The sequence below is a fragment of the Bufo bufo genome, chromosome 11 (genome assembly GCF_905171765.1).
Source record: "Bufo bufo chromosome 11, aBufBuf1.1, whole genome shotgun sequence".
In the NCBI taxonomy this organism is placed as follows: Eukaryota; Metazoa; Chordata; class Amphibia; order Anura; family Bufonidae; genus Bufo; species Bufo bufo.
The window spans coordinates 63,872,743-63,898,588 of NC_053399.1; the positions used below are offsets into that span (position 1 = coordinate 63,872,743).

General features: G+C 42.3%; 1 protein-coding gene across 3 annotated transcripts in view; it reads right to left on the reverse strand.

The window, feature by feature from the left end:
- Positions 1 to 236: 236 nt before the first annotated feature.
- HECTD1 (HECT domain E3 ubiquitin protein ligase 1) overlaps positions 237 to 25,846 on the reverse strand; it is an 86,941-nt gene continuing 61,331 nt past the window's right edge. The window contains exons 22-42 of one of the 3 annotated variants that reach the window (XM_040411169.1): positions 25,072 to 25,395; positions 24,756 to 24,922; positions 23,818 to 23,994; positions 22,564 to 23,361; positions 22,105 to 22,323; positions 21,837 to 21,970; positions 21,600 to 21,756; positions 21,147 to 21,369; positions 20,556 to 20,610; positions 19,886 to 20,068; positions 19,296 to 19,506; positions 17,790 to 17,875; positions 17,546 to 17,673; positions 16,510 to 16,711; positions 15,832 to 15,969; positions 12,729 to 13,336; positions 11,835 to 11,913; positions 10,995 to 11,088; positions 8,607 to 8,757; positions 5,202 to 5,346; positions 237 to 1,304 (exon numbers count right to left, since the gene is read on the reverse strand). In XM_040411169.1, the coding sequence (XP_040267103.1) occupies positions 1,167 to 1,304; positions 5,202 to 5,346; positions 8,607 to 8,757; positions 10,995 to 11,088; positions 11,835 to 11,913; positions 12,729 to 13,336; positions 15,832 to 15,969; positions 16,510 to 16,711; positions 17,546 to 17,673; positions 17,790 to 17,875; positions 19,296 to 19,506; positions 19,886 to 20,068; positions 20,556 to 20,610; positions 21,147 to 21,369; positions 21,600 to 21,756; positions 21,837 to 21,970; positions 22,105 to 22,323; positions 22,564 to 23,361; positions 23,818 to 23,994; positions 24,756 to 24,922; positions 25,072 to 25,395 (4,417 nt within the window). In that variant the 3' untranslated portion in view covers positions 237 to 1,166. The remainder of the gene's footprint in view (positions 1,305 to 5,201; positions 5,347 to 8,606; positions 8,758 to 10,994; positions 11,089 to 11,834; positions 11,914 to 12,728; positions 13,337 to 15,831; positions 15,970 to 16,509; positions 16,712 to 17,545; positions 17,674 to 17,789; positions 17,876 to 19,295; positions 19,507 to 19,885; positions 20,069 to 20,555; positions 20,611 to 21,146; positions 21,370 to 21,599; positions 21,757 to 21,836; positions 21,971 to 22,104; positions 22,324 to 22,563; positions 23,362 to 23,817; positions 23,995 to 24,755; positions 24,923 to 25,071; positions 25,396 to 25,846) is intronic. The other 2 variants (XM_040411170.1, XM_040411171.1) reach the window with 2 other exon arrangements.

Sequence of the window (25,846 nt, forward strand, 5' to 3'; positions counted from 1 at the left end):
GACAACCCCTTTCAGGGTACTGTCCCCCAAGAATGTTTATTTTCTTTTGCAGTTTTGTTGTATTTACTAAAATTGCAGCAATAAACCTAACTAAATGACAAAAAACACCTGATGTAAATAGACCCTTATGTATAAAATGGTCAGTTTTGTAATCATGTCAGGAGAAAAGATTCAGATTAGCTCGTATTTCAGACTGCATATATTTTTTATTTTTCGTCACACATACTGGAAATGTGTTTTGTTTTAAATTCTTTATTAACTTTTTTTTTTACTTCAAACTGCAACAAGTTAAATAAATGTTTATAATATACAAAGAAAATACAAGAGAGCAATCTTCTTCTTTTTTTTTTTAACCCCTTAAGTGCGAGGAACAGCCTTCTGCACAGGAGTTGAAAAATTAAGGGGTATAATTGGCTCTATGCCATTGTACATTGTTGTAGGGATTGAAATCATCATAGCGTTGAAGCTTTATTTGGATTTTGCACAAACACTTCAGTTCAATCTGCATAGCAGGGGCTTAAAAAATTCCAATCCTTCCAGATTAAGGAGGACACTATAATAACAAAGGTGCATGGTTATAACGTAAGGAGAAAGAAAAATACAAAGTAAACACTAGAGGGAATTAAATAGTGCAGGCACCATTACAAAGAAAAATAAAAAGTACTGAAAGAAGGGGCTGAGAAGCTTCAGATGTCCATTAACGTTCTACATTTCATGTAAGCAGCTTTCTGGCATGTTAGTTTAAAGCTAGCAAAATGAGAGTTGGATGCAGGACATTGGGGGCCAGGAGTTGCTGACGTAGTGTATTATGTTCATACAACAGACGTTACACTTTTACAATGTCTTGAGTGTTGACAAGCAGTAACCCTAAGAGGCATATGAGGGGTGTTTACTGCCCTTCAAAGCAGCTGCTGCCAGGATGAAGTGGCAGACTAAGTGTTTTCCTTCAGTCATGCCAGGACAAAAGACCATTTTATCATTAGCAGCAAACAAGAAAACAATTAACAAAGGCATTACACCCACTCTCTCTCTTAAAGCCTCGCAGAGTGAGTGTAAGAAACACACAGCGAGAGGAAGAATGACCATGTCTTTTCTCAGCACACAAACACGAGAGGGGGAGTGCTGCAAGTAACAATTTGTAGTGTCCTGTCAGCCCAGGATAACTCTCAGTTCAGATGGAATCCTTTCTCCATGGTAGCAGCAAGCAGGCGATCTCTCATTATCTCCTCCGAAGAATATTCTGGCAACTTAAGATAATGCACGCAGGTATTCACAGACGGGTAGCTAGCATCGGTTGCATCAACCTTACAAAAAAAATTATGACATACTTTAAATCTGACGGTGTTAATTTACAGAATCAGAGTTTTCATGTGAAAATATGCTGTAAACATTGCTTCTAACAGCCTGCACAGACTTTATAAACTTTTTGCAGCGATCACAGCGGCACGTTAATCGTGGAGCACAGGTAGAGGGTCTCCCCACAGAGGAAACAAGGACGGTTTCTTACTACCCCTGTCTCCTGCATCACTGTGTATACAGATTAGGAAACAGCGATCCAGTCCTAGTGATCATGTGATCACCGGGGGGGGCCGGATGTCTACGTGAGATCCTAGGTCTTAGCAGACCAAGATCATCTTTGCAGTAAGGCAGCACAGACTTGTACAACCTGTCTGGGGGCTGTGTTCCCCTGGAACTAGGATTAATATATGAGACACTGTTAAAACAAAAATCTGTAATTAAAAAGAAATGTAATGTAAAATGTCACCCAAAGGTTTTGTCTTGTATGACCTTATGGGAAGCACAAGGTGTAAAATAAAATAACAAATGCCACCAGGCACCACACCGATTCTTCTAGATCCGCCCAGGTGACTATAGCCCATACATCTCATATACCATATTGTGCTATTAAAGAAATGAACAAGTGTGAAAAAATAAAATAAAAATTTCCTGGGTACCGTATTTTTCGCCCTATAAGACGCACCTAGGTTTTTGAGGAGGAAAATAAGAAAAAAATATTTTTAACCAAAAGGTGTGCTTTTGGTGGGTTTGAACTAATGGCGGTCTGTGCATGACACTATTATGGGGGATCTGTGGATGATGCACTGTTATGGGGTGGGGGATTTGTGGATGGCATTATGGTGGGGGGGATCTGTGGATGGCATTATGATGGTGGGGGGGGGGGGGGATCTGTGGATGGCACTGTTATGGGGTAGTGGATCTGTGGATGACACTGCTATATGTGTCATCCACAGATTCCCCCCCCCCCCCCCCATACCAGTGCCTGCCACAGGTCCCCCCCCCCCATCATAATGCTATCCACAGACCCCCCCCATCATAATGCCACCCACAGACCTCCCCCCCACCCAATCATAATGCCATCCACAGATCCCCCCATCATTATCACATCCATAGATCCCTAAGGAGGGGCTGTAGTAGGCAGGGAGAGCGGCGGGCATTGCAGGCACTGTACTCTGGCCCGCCGCTCAGTATGTACTGTATTATACCTAGTGTTAATCATAATATCTAAACTGCGCTCCCCCTGCTCCCCATCTGTACCGTACTTACCGTTACACATGTCACACTCCGTCTCCTGTAGTAAGCGCTAGCAGGCAGGCCGGGCTGCAGGCGGCCGTAACTCACTGAGGTCACGTGCCTGCTCCGCCTGCTTCATTCATAAAGTAGGCGGAGCAGGCACGTGACCTCAGTGAGTAACGGCCGCCTGCAGCCCGGCCTGCCTGCTAGCGCTTACTACAGGAGACGGAGTGTGACGTGTAACGGTAAGTACGGTACAGATGGGGAGCAGGGGGAGCGCAGTTTAGATATTATGAATAACACTAGGTATAATACAGTACATACTGAGCGGCGGGCCAGAGTATAGTGCCTGCACTGCCCGCCGCTCTCCCCATCTACTACAGCCCCTCCTTCCTCCTCACTAATACATCGCAGTCTGCGATGCTGGAGCATCGCAGACTGCAATGTAAATTGCCAGCATTCGCCCCATAAGACGCAGGGGCACTTTTTGAAAAATACGGTATAAAAACTAAAAATACTAAAATACAAAAGGCAAAAAAAAGCCCCATATATCACCTTAAAAGGTGCAAATATTATTCACATAACTGAATGGAAAAAATGTTCCGGCGTTTAAAGACGCACGTACTAAAAAAAAAAAAAAAAACGAAAAATGCGTCTGGTCAGGAAGGCGGGTAAATGGCCCGGTCTTGTACATATTATGTAAATTTTCTTTTAACCAGTTCAACAGGAACTAATTATGAAAAATCCTACAGCAAACAGTATTTCTGACAAGTTAAAAAAAAAGAAAAAGTTTTCATTCTTTCCCCCCCCCCCCCCCCAAAAAAAAAAACTTAAGTCATTTTCATTGATCGCTCATTTTTCTCACTTACGCAGTAAGCAAAAAAAGTGTATCAGTAAGTGCTTTACATATAAACACACACCTATGTATACAAAAAAATGTAAATCCAAAAAACTTGAATGATCGCTAAGTGCTAGATAAGCAGGCTTCTATTGCAGTTTTCTCTTTGTGGTTTTAACCCCTTAGTGACCAAGCCTGTTTGGGCCTTTATGACCAAGCGTTTTTCTTCCTTTTTTTATGGTCTCGTTCCAAGAGCTATAACTTTTTTATTTTTTCATCTATATAGCTTTATGAGGGCTTGTTTTTTACGGGACAAGTTGTAGTTTTTAATGGCGCCATTTTGGGGTACACATAACTTTCTGATTAACTTTTATTAACTCTTTCTGGGAGGGAGATGGGGGAAAATAGCAATACTACCACTGCGTTTTTACATTATACATTTTTTGGCGTTCATTTTTCGGTACAAATAACATAATATCTTTATTCTCTGGGTCAGTACGATTACAGTGATACTAAATACTTATAATTTTGTTTACGTTTTACTACTTTTTTTTGCAATAAAACACCTTTTATTAACCAAAAAAATGATTTTGCATTGCCACTTTACAAGAACCATAACTTTTTTTTTTATATGGAATTGTGTGAGGGCTTGATTTTTGAAAGATGACTTGTATTTTTCATTGGTATGATTTTGGAGTAAATGCCGCTTTTTGATCGCTTGTTATTACGGTTTTTTTCGGTGGAAACTAAGAATAAATTCGAAATTCTGTCTTTTTTTTATTTTTTATCATAGGGGATAATTTATGTAATATTTATGTAGTCCCGGTCGTTACGGACGCGGCAATTCCAAACATATGGGGGATATTTTCTTTTTGCAATTTTCTTCATTGAAAAGCGTATTTTCAATGGAAAAAAATGCATATAATGGAATTTTTTTTATTTAATAAATGTGTATTTTTTTTCTATTTTTTTTACTACTTAATAGTCCCACAAAGGGACTATAATATACAGTATTTTGATTGCTTTTAAAATGTAATGCATTATCTCTATAATGCATTGCATTTCAATAGCAATGCTATTCAAACATTGACCAGCAGGCTGCGCCAGAGAGGCACAGCCTGCTGGAAATAACTGAAGACAGGCTCGGGGCACTGATCGGAAGCAAGGTAAGCTTCCCAGCACATCAGCACCCCGCGATCGCATTTTCGGGGTGCTGATGGGAGACAGAGGGAGTCCGCTCCCTCTGTCACCACTTTACATGGAGCGGGCGCCATTGCGCCCGGCATGTAAAGGGTTAAACAGCCCGGATCGGCACTCCTGCCGGTCGGGGCTGTTAGCCGGATCCCTGCTCTCTCATGTGAGAGCCAGGTCCGTGCTCCCGCTGCACGGGGGAGCCGTGCAGCGCTTAAACTGGGCCGCTGTAAAAACGCGGCGGCCCAGCCTAAGGCCCCTTAGTGACCGCTGTAAAAACACGTATGGGTGGTCACTAAGGGGTTAAAGGCTATGTACACCTTTTGAGGCATTTTTTTATTGCATTGTACTCATTTTGAGCAAAAAGTCCTTGAGAGTCTCTAGTCAATTCTTATCTTACTGATTAGAATGTGGCTTAAATAAGTGTTTGTGACCTTTTAGACACTCAAATATGGGTTATTAGATGACCAGCACAAACTGAAAGTACCATTCTCACTACTAGACCAACAGTTAACCCTTTGTGACAGAACGGCTCGAAGGATACATCACTATTGTGACATAGCACTGTCGTTTTATATTCAGAGATAGATCTATATATATATATATATACACACACAATCTTAAGACTTGCAGAGCTCACCTTTCTAACAACAGTTAAGCGTGGATGCAGATTGGCTAGTCCTCCAGGAGGCAATGTAGAGCACCCAGTTGTAAACTGTAGAAAAGCCTTTCTTTCATCAGAGGACATTCCACAAAGAACTCGTACAAAACGAAGGAAGCCAGGGCTACGAGAGAGGAAAGCATAATCTAGTCAGCATCACTTGAATTCAATGGTTAAAGTTGACCTGTCGCCACAAAATGCAATGCAATCTGCAGGCAGAGCTGAGCAGATCGATATACAGTTTAGTGGGAAAAGATTTAGTAAAACTTGTAATTTATACATTTAAGTCTCTGTTTTCAGAGTTCAGTTGTATACGGGGACCTTCTAATCAATGACTGACAGCATTCTCTGTGTAAGTTTGTATACATAGATATCTGTCGGTCACTGATGTGTACGGGAGTGGTCTTACGTTCAGAAAGGTTTAAATTGATAAATTACAGCTTTTGCTAAATCTTTTCTTGCTCCAATGCTCCACTCATATGTAGTCAATGAATAAAGAAGAGCTTATATCCAAGTTCAGCCCTGAACCCCGAGAACTCCTTTAAAGGGGTTATCCCACTTAGCAGTTTCATACTTACCTGCTGCCACCGCGCGTTCACTTCCTGGATTCTGGCTGGGGGCGGGCTTTATCTTGATTGAAGTCTTCTCCCGGCCGGGCCGCGCGCTGGACTGAACGTGCACGCTGCCGCGCATGCGCAATGTGACTTATTTCTGGCCAGTATAGTACAGAGCCGGCGTGCGCGTTCGCAGCTCTGTACTATTCTGGCCGGGAAGAAGTCACCGTCGCGCATGCGCGGCAGCGTGCGCGTTCAGGACAGCAAGTGGCCCGGCCGGGAGAAAAGAAGAAGTCTTCTGGGCAAGCGCGACCATCGGGATCTTGCGGAAGAGCGGTGGTCGTAACCAGGGGAGACCGAGTCACAACAATAAGGTAAGTGGGGATGAATTTTCTCCTAATCGGTGGGAATTTGTTAATAAAGTATATTTACAAAAATGATCACTGTCAAATCATTAACAGATTTAACAGTGATCATTATGATGGGATAACCCCTTTAAGTCTGGTTTGCTTTGGGCACTTGGAACAGCAAAGCTCGCCCAGCCGGGCACCTGGACATGGAATAAAGACAAAGTACACACAGGTAGGTTTGGAAGGCATTTGCAATCTTCTGTGGGGCAATGCTGTTAATTATATTGGTAAAAATGAGGTGACGGACTCCCTTTAATTGTCTTTATAGTTCACGTTTAGTTGAACAAATGTTAATGTTTTACAAATGCTAAGAAGTGTTTACATTTTTCACATTTTATGTGAATTCATTGAATTGTATATTAGAAATTATGCAAATTATATACACTGCAAATGTAATTGTTTAAATTTAGAGGCTCAAAATTAAAAACCCTGTTAAGGGTGTTGTGTCACTTCAGCAAATAGCATTTATTATGTGGAAAAAGTTAATACGAGGCACTTACTAATGTATTGTGATTGCCCATATTGCTTCCTTTGCTGGCTGCATTAATTTTTCCATCACATTATACACTGCTTGTTTTCTAGGGTTACCTAGGGAGTCCTGTCTTGCATAACAGAAATGGGACAGATCCGTTTTGCAGCCCATAGACTTCTATTATGACGGAATGAATAACAAAATGTCTCTAAAGGCATTCCGTTATGCATTCAGTCATAGAATTGCGTTATGGTCCGTGGTAATGGAATCCATAACGCAATTCACCTTTTACCAGTAAACGAAGCGTGAACAAATTTCATAACCTGAAATCTCTTGTTACGACCACCACTGCAGCCACAGATACGAGGTAGCCAGGATGGGATCTGCATGCCTATGTGCAGTCCCACGGTCCCAACCACCATAAAATTGCAGGGCAGTCATAACCCCTGGAAATGAGCAAGTGTATAATCCAATTGTCCTTATTGCCTCCTTTGCTGGCATGATTCATTTTTCTATTATAACGCATTAGTAGGTGACTTGTATTAACTTTATCTACATGATAAATCCCATTTGCTGACAACCCCTTTAAGGCCTGATGCTTGGGCAGATTATCGCTAACGATCCTTTGTACGAACACTCATTAGTGATAATTTGCTGGAGTAAAGGTGCCGCTGATTACTGTTGTTCTTTGAGTAATAGGACTGTTTGTACAGACCTCTAAATCATTGTTTGCTGGCAGCAGATTGTACCGTCTGATCAGCCTCTGCTGCCCATGAATAATGATTCTGTATGGGGATGAGCGATGGTATTAGCGATCACTCCTCCCCATACCGTGGAGAGGATCTCTGCATGTAAATGGAGCAGTCTCCTTCACTGACGAACAGGCGGTTGCCAGGAAGGAATGCTTCCTTACCGACAATAGTCTGCTCACTTGTGCAATGTAAAGGGACCTGAAGCACAGGTCAATCAAGTCCAACCTATAACTCCACTGAGTTCATCCAGAAGAAGGTAAAAACCATATTAGGCAGTGGTCTCATTGAGGGGAAAAATTTCTTTCAGACCCAAAATTTGGGAATCCGAAATCTCTGGATCATTGTTCCAGCAGGAGCTAATGAGTCCAGCCCCCCTCCCCCACACGCCATGACTGGCTTAGACTGTGCTGCTGTGGTCAGTACAGGGTTAAAGGGGTTTTGCCATCTCATAGGATATGCCCATTGTCTGATAGGTTCGGGTCCCACCTCTGGAACCCGCACCTACAATGAGAACAGAGTGGGGGAATGAACAGAGGGCGCACTGCGCATGCGCAGCCACCCTCCATTTATTTCTATGGGGCTGCAGAAAATAGCTGAGCGCTGCCCCATAGAAATGAATGGGAGCAGCACTTGGTGGTGGACGGACCCCGGGAAATCCGGGGTCCTCCAGCCACAGCTCTGTTCTCGTTGTAGGTGCAGGTTGTAGGTGGGACCCGCACCTATCAGACAATGGGGGCATATCCTAGCGATATGCCCCAATTGTATGTGATGGGAATACCCCAAGGATGAGACCACAGGTTCGTTCCATTCCTACCAGTTTTTGATCCTTGCTACGCTATTTTATCCTGTTAAAAAAAGGCCCTGAAACCAAACGGTTCCATTATACTGCAAGTGGGATCTGTTATCAAACAGAAGCCGTTAGGCCAATGTGAACAAAGCTTTATTTTTTGTTGCTATTTGACAGTTTACTGAAAGAAAGAATCAATGTGAGGTTTTGCCAAGGTAGGAAAATATTAAGCAAATTCATGGTTTTTCACTACAAATCCTCATAGATGAAAGCAGTGTCATAATAAATATTTGACTCAATTATTAAACATGAATCAAAGTATAGAAGTGTGAAAATATTCACCCTAAAATTGACCTTAGAAAGTCATCGGTCTTGAAGTCTGGAGATACTTCCATCAATAGCAACTTACCTTTCTCTTGTGTAACCTAGCTTGGGCTCTGTGTAATTGATGATGTCTTCGGCAGACCAGGAGGGAGACTGGTTTCCACAAAGAATCATCTGGACCTCCTCGGGGCTGAAAGAACCCAGTTTCTCCATAGGGAATACTTTATTAAAGCCACCTAGGTAAAAAGTCAACAGAAACAATGTGACACTGACAAGCAGTTCATGGTTATGTCTCTTACTATCTCCATAAGAGAACTAGATTGGCTGCTTTAAGAATATATTCACATTAAAGGCAATATATATACACTGCTCAAAAAAATAAAGGGAACACAAAAATAACACATCCTAGATCTGAATTAATTTAATATTCTTCTGAAATACTTTGTTCTTTACATAGTTGAATGTGCCGACAACAAAATCACACACAAAAAAAAAAAAAATGGAAATTAAATTTTTCAACCCATGGCCTGTATGACCTCCCTACAACGCCTGTGCATGCTCCTGATGAGGTGGCGGACGGTCTCCTGAGGGATCTCCTCCCAGACCTGGACTAAAGCATCTGCCAACTCCTGGACAGTCTGGTGCAACGTGACGTTGGTGGATAGAGCGAGACATGATGTCCCAGATGTGCTCAATTGGATTCAGGTCTGGGGAACGGGCGGGCCAGTCCATAGCATCAATGCCTTCGTCTTGCAGGAACTGCTGACACACTCCAGCCACATGAGGTCTAGCATTGTCTTGCATTAGGAGGAACCCAGGGCCAACCGCACCAGCATATGGTCTCACAAGGGGTCTGAGGATCTCATCTCGGTACCTGATAGCAGTCAGGCTACCTCTGGCGAGCACATGGAGGGCTGCGCGGCCCTCCAAAGAAATGCCACCCCACACCATTACTGACCCAATGCCAAACCGGTCATGCTGGAGGATGTTGCAGGCAGAACGTTCTCCACGGCGTCTCAAGACTCTGTCACGTCTGTCACATGTGCTCAGTGTGAACCTGCTTTCATCTGTGAAGAGCACAGGGCACCAGTGGCGAATTTGCCAATCTTGGTGTTCTCTGGCAAATGCCAAACGTCCTGCACGGTGTTGTGCTATAAGCACAATCCCCATCTGTGGACGTCGGGCCCTCATATCACCCTCATGGAGTCTGTTTGTGACCATTTGAGCAGACACATGCACATTTGTGGCCTGCTGGAGGTCATTTTGCAGGGCTCTGGCAGTGCGTCTCCTGTTCCTCCTTGCACAAAGGCGGAGGTAGCGGTCCTGCTGCTGGGTTGTTGCCCTCCTACGGCCTCCTCCACGTCTCCGGATGTACTGGCCTGTCTCCTGGTAGCGCCTCCATGCTCTGGACACTACGCTGACAGACACAGCAAACCTTCTTGCCACAGCTCGCATTGATGTGCCATCCTGGATAAGCTGCACTACCTGAGCCACTTGTGTGGGTTGTAGACTCCGTCTCATGCTACCATTAGAGTGAAAGCACCGGCAGCATTCAAAAGTGACCAAAACATCAGCCAGGAAGCATAGGAACTGAGAAGTGGTCTGTGATCACCACCTGCAGAACCACTCCTTTATTGGGGGTGTCTTGCTAATTGCCTATAATTTTCACCTGTTGTCTATCCCATTTGCACAACAGCATGTGAAATTGATTGTCACTCAGTGTTGCTTCCTATGTGGACAGTTTGATTTCACAGAAGTGTGATTGACTTGGAGTTACATTGTGTTGTTTAAGTGTTCCCTTTATTTTTTTGAGCAGTGTATTAGGTAGGAGCGGAGATTTAAAAAAAACGATAAACCTCGATTTTCGGGAGCTCCTGGAAAGCCAAAACAGTCGCAGCAGTAAATTATCAAAGGTCCCAAAGTAACTGCAATAACTATAGACTACCAAAGACTGCCTAAATAATGTGTGCATTTTTAACATGAAGATCCAAATTTCAAGTCTTCTCATTTCTTAATGTGCATCTGTCAGCAGTTTTGGCCTCTAAAAACAGCTGAACACGCTATAAAGGTGACAGGGAGGGCAATTTAAATATAACGAAGTTAATGGTCATGCAGATTTAACCCCTCTGGAACTGTTATTACAAATGCCCCAGGGGCGTTCTCTTCACATGCAATGTCTCTGCACCGAATGCCTTCCAACCCTTCTTCTCTGCTCTTCAGAGGTGGCTCTAGCATCCAATCACAACCATCAATCTAGGCATGTTTAAACTGCTCTCCCCATCACCTAGTGCAGTCGTGGTTTTGAGAGGGTTAAGAATGCTGGCAGACTTCCATTAAAAGGCCAGAGTTGTGGTCAGTGAATTGGGTAACGTGTCTAATTATACTCTATACACCTGACAACTGTTTTACAGATGACAGTCACTTTACATTCCAACCGCCAAAAATTTACGTACTTTAAACCCCACAAACTTACTTCTAAATGCCTCCATTTGTTTTTGAACACCAGTCTGCATACAGAAGTCAAACATCAGATCAACATATTCCTCAGCATTGTCTATAGTCACCAACTGCAAGAAAGAATCAAGTGAGTGGAACACACACATAGAAATGGGGTCGGCAACCTCCAGCTGTTGTTAAACTACGACTCCTAGCATGCATATTTGCTTCCCATGGAAGTGAAAATAGCATGATGGGAGTTGTCGTTTCACCACAGCTGGAATGCAGAAGGTTGCGGGCCCCTTACCATAGTCCATCTAACATACTGTTTTTCCCTGCAGTAAAAAGCTGCACAGCTTTCCAATATCCTTTGTGTTTCAATTTCCCAACACGTTCATGAATTATCTTTTACAACCAGAAGATGAGGAGCCGCCCTGATCATATCCAACGGACACCACTGCATGTGTCCGAGTTCTCTCCTGAGTTGGATGAGAGCAGGATGGGTTTTCAGCCTCTGGGTGTACAGAAGAATATTTCTCTCCACTGTTTGTAAGCACAGTTTTTTTCAAACATTAGAAACAATCAAAACTTTCCATGATATATTAAAAGGGGTTGTGCCAAGTATGGCAGTTACCCCTATCCACAAGACAGGGAATAGTTAATGGATCGGTTGTAGTCCGCCTATGCAGCGGCAGGCTAAGCGCTGTACTTCGCTATCTCTGGCAGTGCCATAGAGAATGGATGGAGGCGATGGGCGCAAGTCCGGCCTGACACTCCATCAGGATAACTTTCAATCTTGGCACAACCCTATACCTTCTTAGCAAACAAGGAAAAACTGCACATTCTTGTAGAAAGAGATAGAATCTTATTTTCTTACCTCATCTTCACCATTAGGTTTCAGGTCTACTGCACTAAAGCCATAAACACGAGATGAAGGACAGAACTGGAAATTAAGCCTGAGTGGAAAAACAGTCGAGATTTCTCGTAAATGTATATAGGCCGATTTCCAAAACTATTTTTTATATGTCCCTAATCTATTTTTGGTGTGCTACATCTGTATGTCACATCATATTTTATCTCCATTGTGCAGCAGCAGGTCTGGGATCCCCATCTGTGGGCTATGTAAACTCCTAAAATCCTCTGCTGCTACGTCCATAGGGAAGATGATGGTGGCAGTTATGTGATCACCCACGTCACTGCTTTCTGCTCTTTTTCTGGACAGATCCTCTTCTGCACATGTGCTGAACTGTAATGAATACATTAAGCGCAAAAGAGGATCTAACCAGGGACAGCAAAGAAAGCAGTCATATGGGTCAATCATATCACCACTGCCATCTTGCACCCTATGGACGCAGTGGCAGAGGTTTGTAGGAGTTTACATAGCCTTTAGATGAGGAATCGAGAGCTACCTACTGTGTGATGGTGGTAAGACATGATGTAACATACAGATGTATGTCACACAACAGATTAGGGACTAATCCCTTTAAGTATGCAAAGTTTTAAGAAAAACGCACATAGTTAGGCACAGCCGAAACCATCAAGTTCAACCAAGGGAAGTGGGAAAGCAAAATTCTTGTAGATGAGAGTTAAATGTGCATTGTAAGAAATTCTACAATCTGTCAACAATTGATCCCATTAAAGTGGAATTCTAACCCCATGTCTATACTATACAAAATGAAGGAATGAAAAAAAGATCTCCTTCTACAATTCTTCTATAAACCTCCATTGCAAAATCCTTGCCTTCTGCAAATGTTAATTCTCCAAAACTCACCCTAAATCTTCAATGCTGACTGGAAGTCCAGAACCAGATGGATTCTTTAGCATCAACTCTTGGAGTTGTGTGTTTTTGTCATCCTCAGACAAGCTGCGATTACTCAAAATATGTCTCCTTTTCACGGCAAGTTCACGAATATCTCTGAGAAAGCGGGCACGGTGTGGGTTTACAAGTTCAAAGTCCTCCCATGTCAATATACCCTGGAACCAGGCTGGTGGTTTTGGTTTTGGTGGATCCAAGATGAACTCAGATTTAGAGTCTTCCTCAAAGCTTCCCACAGAGAGGGCATCATGTCCATCTTCTGTGGAGGCTTCAGATTGACTTTCAGTACAGTGCTCACTTTCCTCACCCCTAGAGGCATACAACAGTTTGCTCATATTGCTTTTGATATCACCCATACACATGAGCCTGAAGAAGGGCTTAGATATAGGCAAGTCTACTAGGCGATTGTCCTGTATACATTTTGCCAAAAATATACCCAGAAAATGACAAAGCCTGGTCACTCTATCCAGTTCTTCACTATCCTGAGGATAGGGAGCTATGAATAGTCCACATGACCGCTGCACATAATATCCAGGAGGTTTCAAGCCACCACCCAAGTCAACCTAGGAGATAACACAAAGGTTAGATACTCTACATTTATGTTTAACTAGAATCATATCCTAACAATAAGCATACACAGAGAGAGTAACTTTTGGGCTTAGAGTTGTTCAGTGGCGAAGACAAGGGTCTGTCAACCCAAATCCTAGGTGACCAACTATGGGACAAAACTGCACCAGAATGTTCTTGTCATTTTAGCAGATTAACAAAGAATGTTCCCTTGTCCAATTTTGCTCTTTTAACATGAGAATATCTTAATATCTGAAATACTGTTTTTTCAATTTTATGATTGTTTTATAGATATCCAATAAACCACACACAGATTTTTTTTTTTTTTAAATATATAGTTTGGTAAAAATTACACAAGATTACTAAGAGTAAAATGATAATATAGTTGTGGGCTGTTTTTTTAATTAATTAAACTGTTTGATTTAATATGCATAGAAATAAAATTTGTGATCAGCTGATGTCTGGGGAGGTGTAGGGTATGTAGGGGAGGATTGGTAATGTACTCTACCAGGAATATTCCCAAGCCAATTGCTCTTAGTATGCTGTGGGCCGCAGGTGCCCCAACTTCACCCATTGTGGCATCATAACATTACAGCAGGGCCGGTGGCCCTCTCTGCAATACACATTGAAGCTGTCGCCGGCCCTGCTATAGATCAACAGCAAATTGTGAGAAGATCCTCAAGCAACAGTCTGACCCTGACTCCTCCCACCCGTGACTGATCACGGTAATGACATCACCAAAGGTCCTTTTGCTTCCTAGGTCCTGGCATCTACACTGGCAGCGTGTCTTCAGTACAGAATGTGGTGGGCCATGTTGTGTTACTAGGGAAGCATGCTCTTACTTTCAGGTCATGTTACCGATGCCCAAGCTCTGCCTCTCAGCTACAAAGTGGATATGGGTCTTGTGTGCCACGAGGCTGATGCACATGGACAGGATCTTGCAAGTGACCTAGCGTGAGCTCCTCAGACACCGGGAGCCGGCAGTGTACTGGGTGGACTTATTAAAAGAGGATAATGGCCCCCAGATCCATGCTCTCCATATTGTGTTTGTTTGTTTTTCTAAGATTTGGTTGCATGTCCTTTTTACCTAATAACCCTGATTCATCATACCTTTACACCAGAATTCTAGCTTTAAAAAGTTGCTCTTGCACAACTTTTTTGCATTTTTACACCAAACACTCTAGTTTTGTAATGTGGGTAGAAAAGTAGGTGTGATTAGCAATGTTAACAAGTTTCACTCCAGACTTATCATCACAAAATCTCACTCCAGTAGGAGGTTCAAGTAGGAAAACTGGAGAAGCTTTCAAGAAAAAAGTGTTAGGTTTAAGGATGAAAAACATTTATCAAACATGAGACATTTGATAAATGTGGCATAAAGTATGTCAAAGCATACTCACTCAAAACAGACTTCAAATATCATCCTCATGATAAATTCCCCCTAATGTATTTTCATATTGTTGGGGGGGTCATTACTGAGGGGAAATTGCTAGGGGGCATTACTGGGAGGACACTAATGGGAGGGCATTACTGAAGCACTGTGGGAGCTTTGCCCGGGAGGCATTACTGAGGGGGCACTGTGAGGGACATTACTGGCAGCACTATAGGGGGTGTTACTGGGGCTTTTCTTTTTTAATACTGGGGTCGTTACTGGAGGCAGTTTATTACTGGGATGCGCACAATAGGAGACATTAATACTGGCACTATTACAGGCATTATTAGTGGGAGCTTAATGAGGGCATTATTATTATTACTGGGGGCGTTTTGGGGAGTATTACTACTACTGCAGGCACTATTGTTACAGAAGTATAGTACATTTAGGGGCAGTAGGGAGCACCGTATTGGAGGTGGCAGCAGGCTGACACTGTGGGGACACCAGAATGGACAGTTTGTAATTAGAAGGTATGCAGGATGATGGAAAAGTGAGAACAAAAGACAAGACATGGCTATCTGCAAACAATGGAGAAGATGTAGACGTTCTCTTTCCTCATCAGAGACTGTATTCTCCTGTGTGTTTGGTAGTGCTAGCAAGCAGTATGCTGTTATTATTAGGGATGGCTCTCTGCTGTGGCTCGTTTCCCACTTTCTCCATATCCATATTAATTAGAAACAACTGAAGGAGGATAGAATGTGGCAGCTGGTGCTGGCCAACACAGATGGGCAGCTTCTGGGGAGGTATCTTCTGCTGCTAGAGCAGTAGATTGTGCTGCATTATAGTATTAGGTTCAGCTGGGGCAATATATGGTACTGCACTATGGTATCTGGTTCTGCTAGGGCAGTATTTTGCTCTGCACTGTGCTTTTTGGTTCTGCTAGGGAAGTTTAGCATTTGGTATTGCTGTCCCCGTGTTAACCCCACCTAATTTGGGCCTGCCTAGAACATGGGGCCACTTTTTTTTGTTTTTTTCAGGGCCACTTTCAATTTCCAGTCTGCCCCTGCTCCTGTGTGTTCATTTGCCTTAGCAGAGCATGTGGACAGCATCATACTCTGTTACCTGTCGAGATTCATCATCTGGGAAATCATCATCACACAGCCAAATTCCCAAGTCTGTTTTCTGAAACTCAGCTGCCACCAGGGCATAAAATTCAAGGGTAGGTCCCAGCCCAGTCCCTTCCTCTCCAAGAAACTCCACCTGGAAGAAACACCATGACAATATAGGTAATTGAATGAAGCAGAGGTATACACAATAAAGGGTGTGTTGACAGATTTTATTTTACTGTGCTTGAATATGGAATCCGCTTTGTGCAATTTTTGACAGTTTTAATCCTACCCATTTCAATTTAAATTTTGGATGCAAATTTGGCACACAGATTTATTTTCAGCGTCAGTTATTAAAACCTCAAGCAGAAAAAATGCAACGTATAAACTACCAGATTCTCATTGAAATCAATTGGAGGTGGACCACACACATTTTTAGAGCAAGGAGGCCGCTGCCCCCTTTTTGTTCAAGCATGACTGGAAAATAGCACGCGCAGGAAATAAAAGAATGTTTTTTATGCTTTTACCGCATGGTCATTAGAAACACTTTAAGGTGCTGCTTGCCGTTTTGGATGGTTTTTGCCGCTGACAGGTTCCCTTTCAGAGGAACAATTTTAGTCGAAGAAACTAAATTCCACTCACAGATTACACAGGGTCTCAGGAAAATATTAAGATGGAAAGCACTAGAGTTTACCTCAAGCACAGATTTGCGATCTGCATGGATCTGCATTACATTTTCTGCCCATTCCATCAAAGATTCCCCTCGTGGAACCTTCACTCTTTCGTGCTTTAAGCGTCCAACTCTAAATTCACCAGGGTCATCCCTACGGACGGCACTGGCGGTCCTACTCCTCTCCACAGTGGCCTCCCGTCTGTTCTGCAGCCACACAATAGCTCTGTGCAAAACAGAAATATATTCTGCATTATTTACAAAAATGAAACACTACAATACAATCAATATGCTTAATACTCTAGTAACAATACATACTTAAAGAAATATCTCTACACAGTCATTTGTTGCAGATTTCCACTATGTATATGCATATGGCCTGAACACTATACACATTATAAAATACATGATCTATTTAATACTATAAATTTTTTTTTTGTTGTGTTCAAACATGTTGCATCCTTATTGGTAGAACTCAATGTACAATCTGTATGTAAGAAAGGGTTAGACAATCAGTAGTATTATGAGGATAATGATACTGAGATTGATATCACTATCTATATGGATTCAGCTTTTATAAAACCCTGGCAATGGTGTACCTTCCATGGATGCAGGCCATGCGAATGCTATGGGGCCAGGGGCCCAGAGCTGAACGGCTTCTATTTTGTAATATTTTAGGTGAGGCATAGCAGTTATTTAGTGCTCCATGGAGAAAAGTTATCAATGTATTTATGCCAGTTTATAAAGTGGGTGAGGAAGAGGGCGAATCTTTTTTTGTAATCTAAATTTCCTCCCCTCAATACAATTTTTTTTAATTTGCAGGATACCTGTCCCCCGTTGCCTGGTAGTGTGTGACGGATGCGTACTGGTTGGGGCAGAGGAAAGGCCATACTAAGTTTTGCTATGGGGTCCTATGAGATCTGTGTACACCCCTTAACCCTGCAGAAGACAAAGTTAGTGTAAACTGAGTAACTCCTGACAATTTCACCTAAATCACTAGCTGTGAAAGTGTGTGGCAGAGAGCAGGTCATCAGGATTGACTTTATGCTGTATACAATACCTGGACGCTCCAAACGCTGTACATGTGAAATAAAGCTGCCTCGTCTCAAAGGGGATAAGAAAGGGACATTTGCTGGTTATCTGTTCACACCAGTCCGGTAAGGCTCCACTAGCCAAAGCCAGCGGTTCCTGTAATGACAGATACAATTTCAAGATATGATTTTTCACGCTCCACAAGGACAAGCATTAAGTTTCATCCTATGGCTGTGGTGTTCATATCAGTTTAAGCGTTCCATACAACATACCTCAATTTGTTGTAGGATTTTGGTTGTGATTTTTTTGCTGGTGAATTCCTCCGGGGAAACACTGAAGAGAAGCATTTCATCACCTTCTATAAAAAAAATAAAGAAGTTTGAATATATCAATATCCTTCATGTTTTCTGTTCATCATACTTTAACCACCTTATGAAAGTGTCCATCCACATACAACTAACATAAATGCACTAGAAAAACCTAAAACTTCTCTCCAATATTCTCCATTAAAAAGAGGGGAAAAGAATGGAAATTATTCCCATACTGCAGATTGAGCAGCTGAAGCTACAGACCAGGGATCAGCAACCTGTCACAATGTTCCCGCGACAGGTGGCAGGAGATCGGTGAGGCTGGCAACACGTTCCATTGACGTCGGTGTTGTTTCTGGTGCTTCCTTCTCCTTCTTTCCCCAGGTGTGGCTATTAGGGCTATTTAACCTTCTCTATTTATTGTTGTTGCTCCCACTATGCTATGCGGTTTATAGCTCGTGTTGGAGTTGTGGATTGCTGGTGTGTGGATCTCGGCTGAGTTCCTGGTGCTGCCATAGCCACTTGAAGTGTCTTCTTTCCCTTTTGTATTTTGTTTGGGTCATTTTGTGTGTTGCATTTCCCTGTCATTTGTATTAAGGCCTGAGGGAGACTCCTGTTCGTCCTTCGTTTTGGAGGAACAGGTTGTCTCAGTCCTGACATTAGTTCCAGGGTCCTATAGGGTGAGTTAGGACACTAGGTATTCCTGTGTATGAACTCACCTACCTCTGGGGTCTGTTCATACTGGTAGTTAGTCAGGACTTTGATTAGGGTTTTACTAGGAGGTGTCCATCCCTTACCCTAGTTTCCAGGCCTTTCTCTCCTATGGTCGGTGTGGTGTTTCCCTCCCACACCTGAACGTGACACAACCTCTGGCACTCCAGCTGTTCTTAACCCTAAGGATACTGGAAGTTTTTGTTGTAGTTCAGCCATTATTTATTTCTGTATATTACCATATGCGTGCCGATTTGTAATGATGTGGTCTCTGGGTGGCGTTTTTTCTGCCACCTATGTTTGTATCATGTGATTTTTAACAAGACTACTTGTATATTCCATTTTGTATACATAATAAAGCTTTATTAACTTCTTGTTACAGGTTACATTAAATTGTTCCCATTATTCTGTTCTTCCACCCTTTCTGGAAGGGTGTGGAGGCTGGGTGGTGTAACTGCTGAGGCAACCGTACAGCGCCTGCAGAGTTTTGTGCATGGGTCCTAATCTAATAGGTGTCATAGGACCGCCACAGACACTACATCACCGAGAGTGCTCCCAGGAGAACAGAATGCAGCTACATAACATTTCTACCGAAATATTCTCTGCATTCCATTTCTTTAAAGAGAAATATCAGGAAAAAGTAATCACAAAGGGGAGAACGATCTAGTTATTTTATCTCACCCAAAAGATAAAGACGAACATATGCTTCTAGTACACAATTACCAAATAATGATATGACAGATAAGAAGAAAACCTCACCTTCTTGTGGTGTCCTAGCAGAGTATGGATCACTAGCTACAATATACAGAATACGAAGAAGCTGCAGGACGTCCTCCACACCGCATGAATTCTGACCACTGCCTGCTTTAGCTTGTGGCTGCTCCCGACCATGGATTAAAATGTCAGAGCTCTGTATTGTGCCAAGAGCAGCAGGAATCCCAGCAGACTTGCACCCATTCTCACAGAAGTCCTGCAAACAGAACAGAATGATGTAGAAGGCAGACAAAATAAAACTGTTTCCCATATTTCTTCACGAGGACCAATATTCTCAACAAACTATAGATAGATCCATTCTAGTGGAGCCCTTAAATACACATGGGTATCGCTAAAATTAACCCAAAACCACAATTTGAACAACCCAAGATCCCAGACTTCTTTTCTTTGCGTATGTATCTCATATCAAAAGATTATTTCACGGGACATTTCCAGTCCTTAAAATTCAAGAAATTCTATTTTCAATTCAGTTTTGATCATAAGACAAAAACAGAGAGAAAATAAAAACACACACACAAACAAACACACCAGTCAAGCATAATCTAAAGTTAAAAGCCACCCCAGCCCCGCTTTACTTTGTAAGCAGCGATAAGCTGGGAGCAGTTGCGGTTCTTTCGGATGCTCTTGTTAGTTCCAGTCAGTTTCCAGCGCCGCAAGAAGCTAGGATCTGCGTTCCTCTGCAGATAGGTGATCAGATCATTCTTTGGCAAAGCATCTGTACCCAGTGAATGCTCCACATGTTCCACGGACCAGCAGCCCTGAAGGAGGGAATGCGGTATTAAGGGATATCTCAGCTCTGAATATCACAGCTGGACAGATCTGCTCTACTACTGGAAACTGAATGGAATTAGTTTTTTTTGTATTGGTGAAAATCTGATCAAAATCAAGTACCTCCTACCACTAAGCTAAACTGTCAATAGTAATGAACACAAAAGGAGTAGCTGTAGAGCTTTAAATAGGTATGGTGGCATTACCAGGCCATGTCAAGAAAACTTTGTTAATAGGAGTTATAATTAATAGCATCATTTCACTTGTTTACCCATCAATCCAAAAAAAAATTATAAATCACATAGTTCTGTATGCTACATTTATAGTTACATCAGATAATACAATTTATTGTAATTTAATAGCAAACATATAATTTGCTGAAATCTTGATTCTCAATGTCTTAATGAAAGCCATTTGTTAAGGTAATTTACGTTTATTAATATATAATCTGTGTAAATTATTCATGATGAAACTTACCATTCTGCCCGACTCCTTCTGTTTATCAGATTCCTTCATCTCCCTGTACATAATTCTGTATCGTGGATAAAGTGGAAAATCTATTACACTTGTAGGTTTACGCACAAATCCGAAAATGAGCAAACAACTGTTTAGCCAAGATAATCATTTCTAAACATGCACAATCTCACCACATAAACTATAGTATATGATTCTATGGCTTGATGCACATGACCATACACTGACCCATTCATTTCTATGGGGCCATGCATATTTTTTTGAGGATCCGTCTGACCATTTCACAAGGTTTAGAGAAGGTCCTATTCTTGTCCGTATTGTGCCAAAACTAGCCCTTTCTATATTTTGCAGGTCTGTACCTGCTAAACTACATTTGGATGTGCATGAGGCCTGAAGATTACATTTTCTCTCATAGAACAACCCACTGAAAGAAATGAAAATAAAAAATAGACTACAACATAATCTTTCCCATAGCAACTATGAAATGAAAGACACGTGTAGTTAATGGCAGATTTATACCTAAACTCATGATGGCAAAGTATATGAGAAACCCTTTACTTTAGCATCCTCCAACATGACCAATGCCCTCCTTACGTGTATGTTGGCTCCCATATCCTCCTCAGTTTGTCTGATTTGATGGCTCCATTACAAGACAGCTGTAGCAGTTTCTGTACATAGTAGAAGATGGTGGAGCGGAAATTACTGAGTGGAATCTCTACTTCCCGTCCAGTTCCCAGGCCGGTCACTTTTAGAGTAAGAGCTAGCCTAGGAGCTGGAGCACATTCAACTTCTTCCAGTAGTTCTGAGTGGGGTGTACCTGCATCACAAAATATACATAGAAATGTTCGTGAAGATTCTACATATTTGTAATGATCTGTATTTCCAGGAATTTCCTGTCTTTGCATAGAACACCTCCTTTTACAGTTGTAAATTTCATTACAGTTTAACTATGCTTTGTATACCTATACAATTTTTCTGTTCACATTCACATCATAATAGTGTCATCCACTAAAACAAAAAAAAAGCCACCCCCTACTTAACACATACCTGGAGCCGGTATCTCCAAGTCTGTAGTCTGCTGAACATTTGTTCTCCCAGGACGAGGATCAAAGGCTGGTACCAGAGCAGAGAACTGTCTTTTTAGCACATAATCATCATCCCATGTTCTACGGCGGCCACCTTTGGTCTCATATTCTTCCTCCTCCTAACCAAAAGTAAGCACATTAGAATAAATACCCAAATAATACCCAGCTAAGCCATTTCAGATTTACCACCAAAACTCACCATTACTTCTTCATACTCCTGTTCTTCCTGGTTGTCATCTTCATTTTCATCATCCTCCTCATCTGGCTCTGGAAGGTCTTCATCATCATCTAGCTCAGCCAGAAGAGTGCTTGCCCGACAACTGTCCAGGAAATCTGTACAATATGAGATATGAAAGAAAAACCTAATGTTTAACAGTTGGGGAAAGATTCAAACCCTATCACCACTTGGAAGACAGACCATAAAAAATAGGACCTAAAAGTACTGTTTTCTGATGATCCCAACTTACCATAAAGGGAATATTCAGCCTCCTGGCCAGTGTCACTTTCACTGGATGTGGATGTGAGGCTAGTTGTCAGAGTATTGCTGAGGGACTGACCAACCGAAAGGCCGGTGGTGGCTGTTGCCACATTGCTGCTAGTAACACTGGAAGTAGACATTGTGACAGTAGATGTGGTTCCTGTTGTAGTCAAATTAGGGAAACTCTGGGCACCCATAAGTGGAGAGGCTGACGAAAACATAATGAAAGAATATTTACAGATCAAGAAATATTTTACCTCACATGATGCAGTCCATATTCCCAACATACCCATAGACAATAGACACAGCACCAAATGTCACTATGCATTCAGTTATACCAACCTTAGTAAATTGCTGATACAGTGCAAATGTCACAGTACTAGAAATAGGTCAAATAACATATGTAATGTTCCTATTTTCCAAATGACTTCCCAGTTGTAATACTCACTGGCAGAGCTCACTGCATTTCTTCCCAGAGTGTTGGTGTTGTTATCACTGCTGCTTCGACTAAGATTCATGTTGTTGGTGGCGTTAGTCCGGGCAATGTTTGCGACTCTCCTTACAAAAGACTCCAGGCTGGACGTCTCACGAGATGACAGGTTGGGTACACTGGCACTGGAACTCATTGGAGCTCCAGCAGCAAGCAGAGAACTGACGGAAAGTCTGTTGCTAGCAGAGGAGCCCAGTGGTCTGGGAACAGCAGCCTCCTTGTTGCTTAGCTCGGACACAGAACTTACATCGGGTGAGCTAATGCTCACCATGCCCATTGATATAGCAGGTGCATCACCGGACTTTCTATCTCCTTCACCCACCTGCTCTCCTCCCGGTGGGCAAGTTGAAGAGCCAGGGGCTGCTGGGTTAGAAGACAGCACAAGGATTGGGTCATGATGTAGGTCAGAACCTGGTTCCTCTGCCCTTCTCTCTGTCTTGGCACAGGTCACACTGGCATCACTGCTACTGGCCACACTGCAGACAGAGCTGCTGCTCCCTTTGCGACTGCAGGAACCAGTCACACCTCCAGCAACTGTGCAAGCTGAAGAGGAATGGGGAGGTGCTTTGTCAGGACAGTTGTTTTTCACCAAGCTGCTCCAGGAAGGTGGTGTCCCTGCAACAGTGGATGAAATAGGTTTGGATGACGCTGCAGATTCTGGGTCATAACCTGGGGCCAGCTTCAGGTCAAATTTTCCTTCCGCGCCCATGCGGTAAGAATTAGAGCCACCGGCATCCCATATGACATCAATCCAGCCTGGAAAGGGATAGTAGCGTGTAAGACAGAAGAGCAGACAGCAAAAAAGATTTGATTGGAATCAGGCAGAAGAAAAAAAAATAAGCCATAGCAAGACATAAACCTCTCAAAAACTAGCCCAAATTTGGCTTTCAAATGGATCAACACACAACCACTAGACAACATGTGCACTAAAGAAGAAGAATTTAATATCAAACAGTGGAACTGATTGGATTATCAAACTGGGGCAAAACTGCAAATGAAACAAAACTTCCAATTTCAGGTAAAAATAAGGAAGTTATTAGAGAAAGGGAGTTTATTGAAGACGTGAAGCAGTCTTAATTTCATTGTAAACGAAGCGGCAAAAAGTATCAAGAAATTGAAGCAAGTGAAGGGAAGATGGCATATACAGATGCCAATCTTGTTTCCACACACAAAGCACTTGGTGGCATGCGGTAAGTATACGGGAGTACATACCATTGTGCAAATCCCCTGTAAGAGTGCCTTCTCCCTGAGCACTGCCATCCTGGTCTCTCCATTTCCAATCAATGCCACGGATGACTCTTGCCCCAGGTACCATATATTTCAGAACTTGGGAGCGCACCAGACGTCTTTGGCGTCTCAAGTTAGCTTCAGCTTCTTTGGCTGCTTTACCTGGGAAGCAGGGGGGAGGGGGTGTTATCAAAACCAAATAACTTGAGAGATGAGTAGTGCCAATGGGTGTAGGAAAGAAAAGGTGACTCAAATGTAAATCACTGGTTACAAAATGTAACATTTAGTAGGCAATTACATATTTATTGTATCTTCTGAGTGCACACGTTAGAAGACTTATATGCATATTCATAGAGGGGGGTTCCCCTGCTTGGGACACCCTATATACGTCACAACAGATAGCCTCTCTGTAGGAACACACCCATCCATGAGTTACATGGATTTAACCATTTCACCCCCCAGAGGTTTTTTTAGTTTTTTTTTTGCGTTTTTGTCTTGCGCTCCCTGCCTTCCCAGAGCCATAACTTTTTATGTGTCTGTTCACATAGCCATATGAGGGCTTGTTTTTTGCTGGACAAGTTGGTCCGCCACCATTTATTATTGCATATGATGTAGTGGGAAGCGGGGGGAAAATTCCAAATGGGGTGAAATATAAAAAATAAAATAAAAAACACGCAATTTCACCACAGTTTTACGGGTTTTTTATTTATGTTTTATTTGAGGGGTAGAAGACATAACTGCAGCCTGCAAGAAGAATACAATGATTTTCTAAGGTCTGCAATTGTGATATAGGACAGGAGCAAGAAAAATAAGATTATATTATATGTTGCCTGTTCTTTTTATCGGTTTGGATTCTGGTTTTGTGTCCATTTAAGCATATATGTAAGCACAATTGTCTTTAACAATATTTTTTCCCAACATACCTAACTGGTCTTCACATACTCCAGTAACACTGCCATATAATTCAAAGCCGGAAAGGGATAGGTAATGGGTCTGCCCACTAGCATTCTTCCCAGTCTGCTTGATTCGGACATGCCGCCAACCCTGCTTCTCCTCTCTTGGTGGATCCAAAGGCCATGTGGCAGTAGATCTTAGAAGGAAGCAAACAGTATAGGTGAGTAATATATTGGTGTAAAGAGAGGCTAGATCACTTTTTACTGTGGTTAACACAAATTTTTGCATAAAAAACAAGCCACTGCTCCTAATAAAAATATATTACTTATAAAAAAATATAAATACCCTGGCTCATTCAGGCTGCAGTCATCTACATGGGTGTATAAAGTTGTCCAGCTCTGCCCATCCTTGGAGACTTGGAAGACCCAGTTCCTAAGTGCTGAACGGCCATAACCACGGGCATGGCGCAGAGTGTAGGCAGATGGTACAATCCACAGCCCAAGATCAATGGCAAACCAAGCACTCTTGTCATCATTGGTATGGCAATTTAGGGCAGAACTGTCACGACTCAAGATGTCTTCAAGTCGTCCATATGGCAGGTTGCGGCCTTCAGAGGATGTTACTACCACCAATCCATAGGCAGCTGGATTTACCCATTCATATGCGGTTCTGAAATAGTACCAGATATAGCAAAAGGTCAAACAACAATACAGCATTCATCAATACATTAAATTCATAAGTACCATTAAACTAGGGCCTATATTTTAATGTACATTTAGACAACTACAAGTACAGATTTAGCTTCGGCTAGGTTCACATTTCCGTTTAGAAAATCCGGCAGAGGAGCAGAATACTGGAGTTACTGTATCCAGGCGGTGCCAGACTACTAGATTTACCAAATGGACATGTAAGACTAATAAATGTATCAAAATACAAAGAACCACTAATCAACAAAAAACAAGAAATACAAAAGGTCAGTTTATTAAGAATATAAATGTGTATTTTTATTCTATAAAAACACTACACTTGTACATGTATTATATTTGCAGAAAATCTTATCGGATACAAAATTACTGAAGAATTGATTGGGTTACGTGAATGCTACCAAACAACCCCTAAC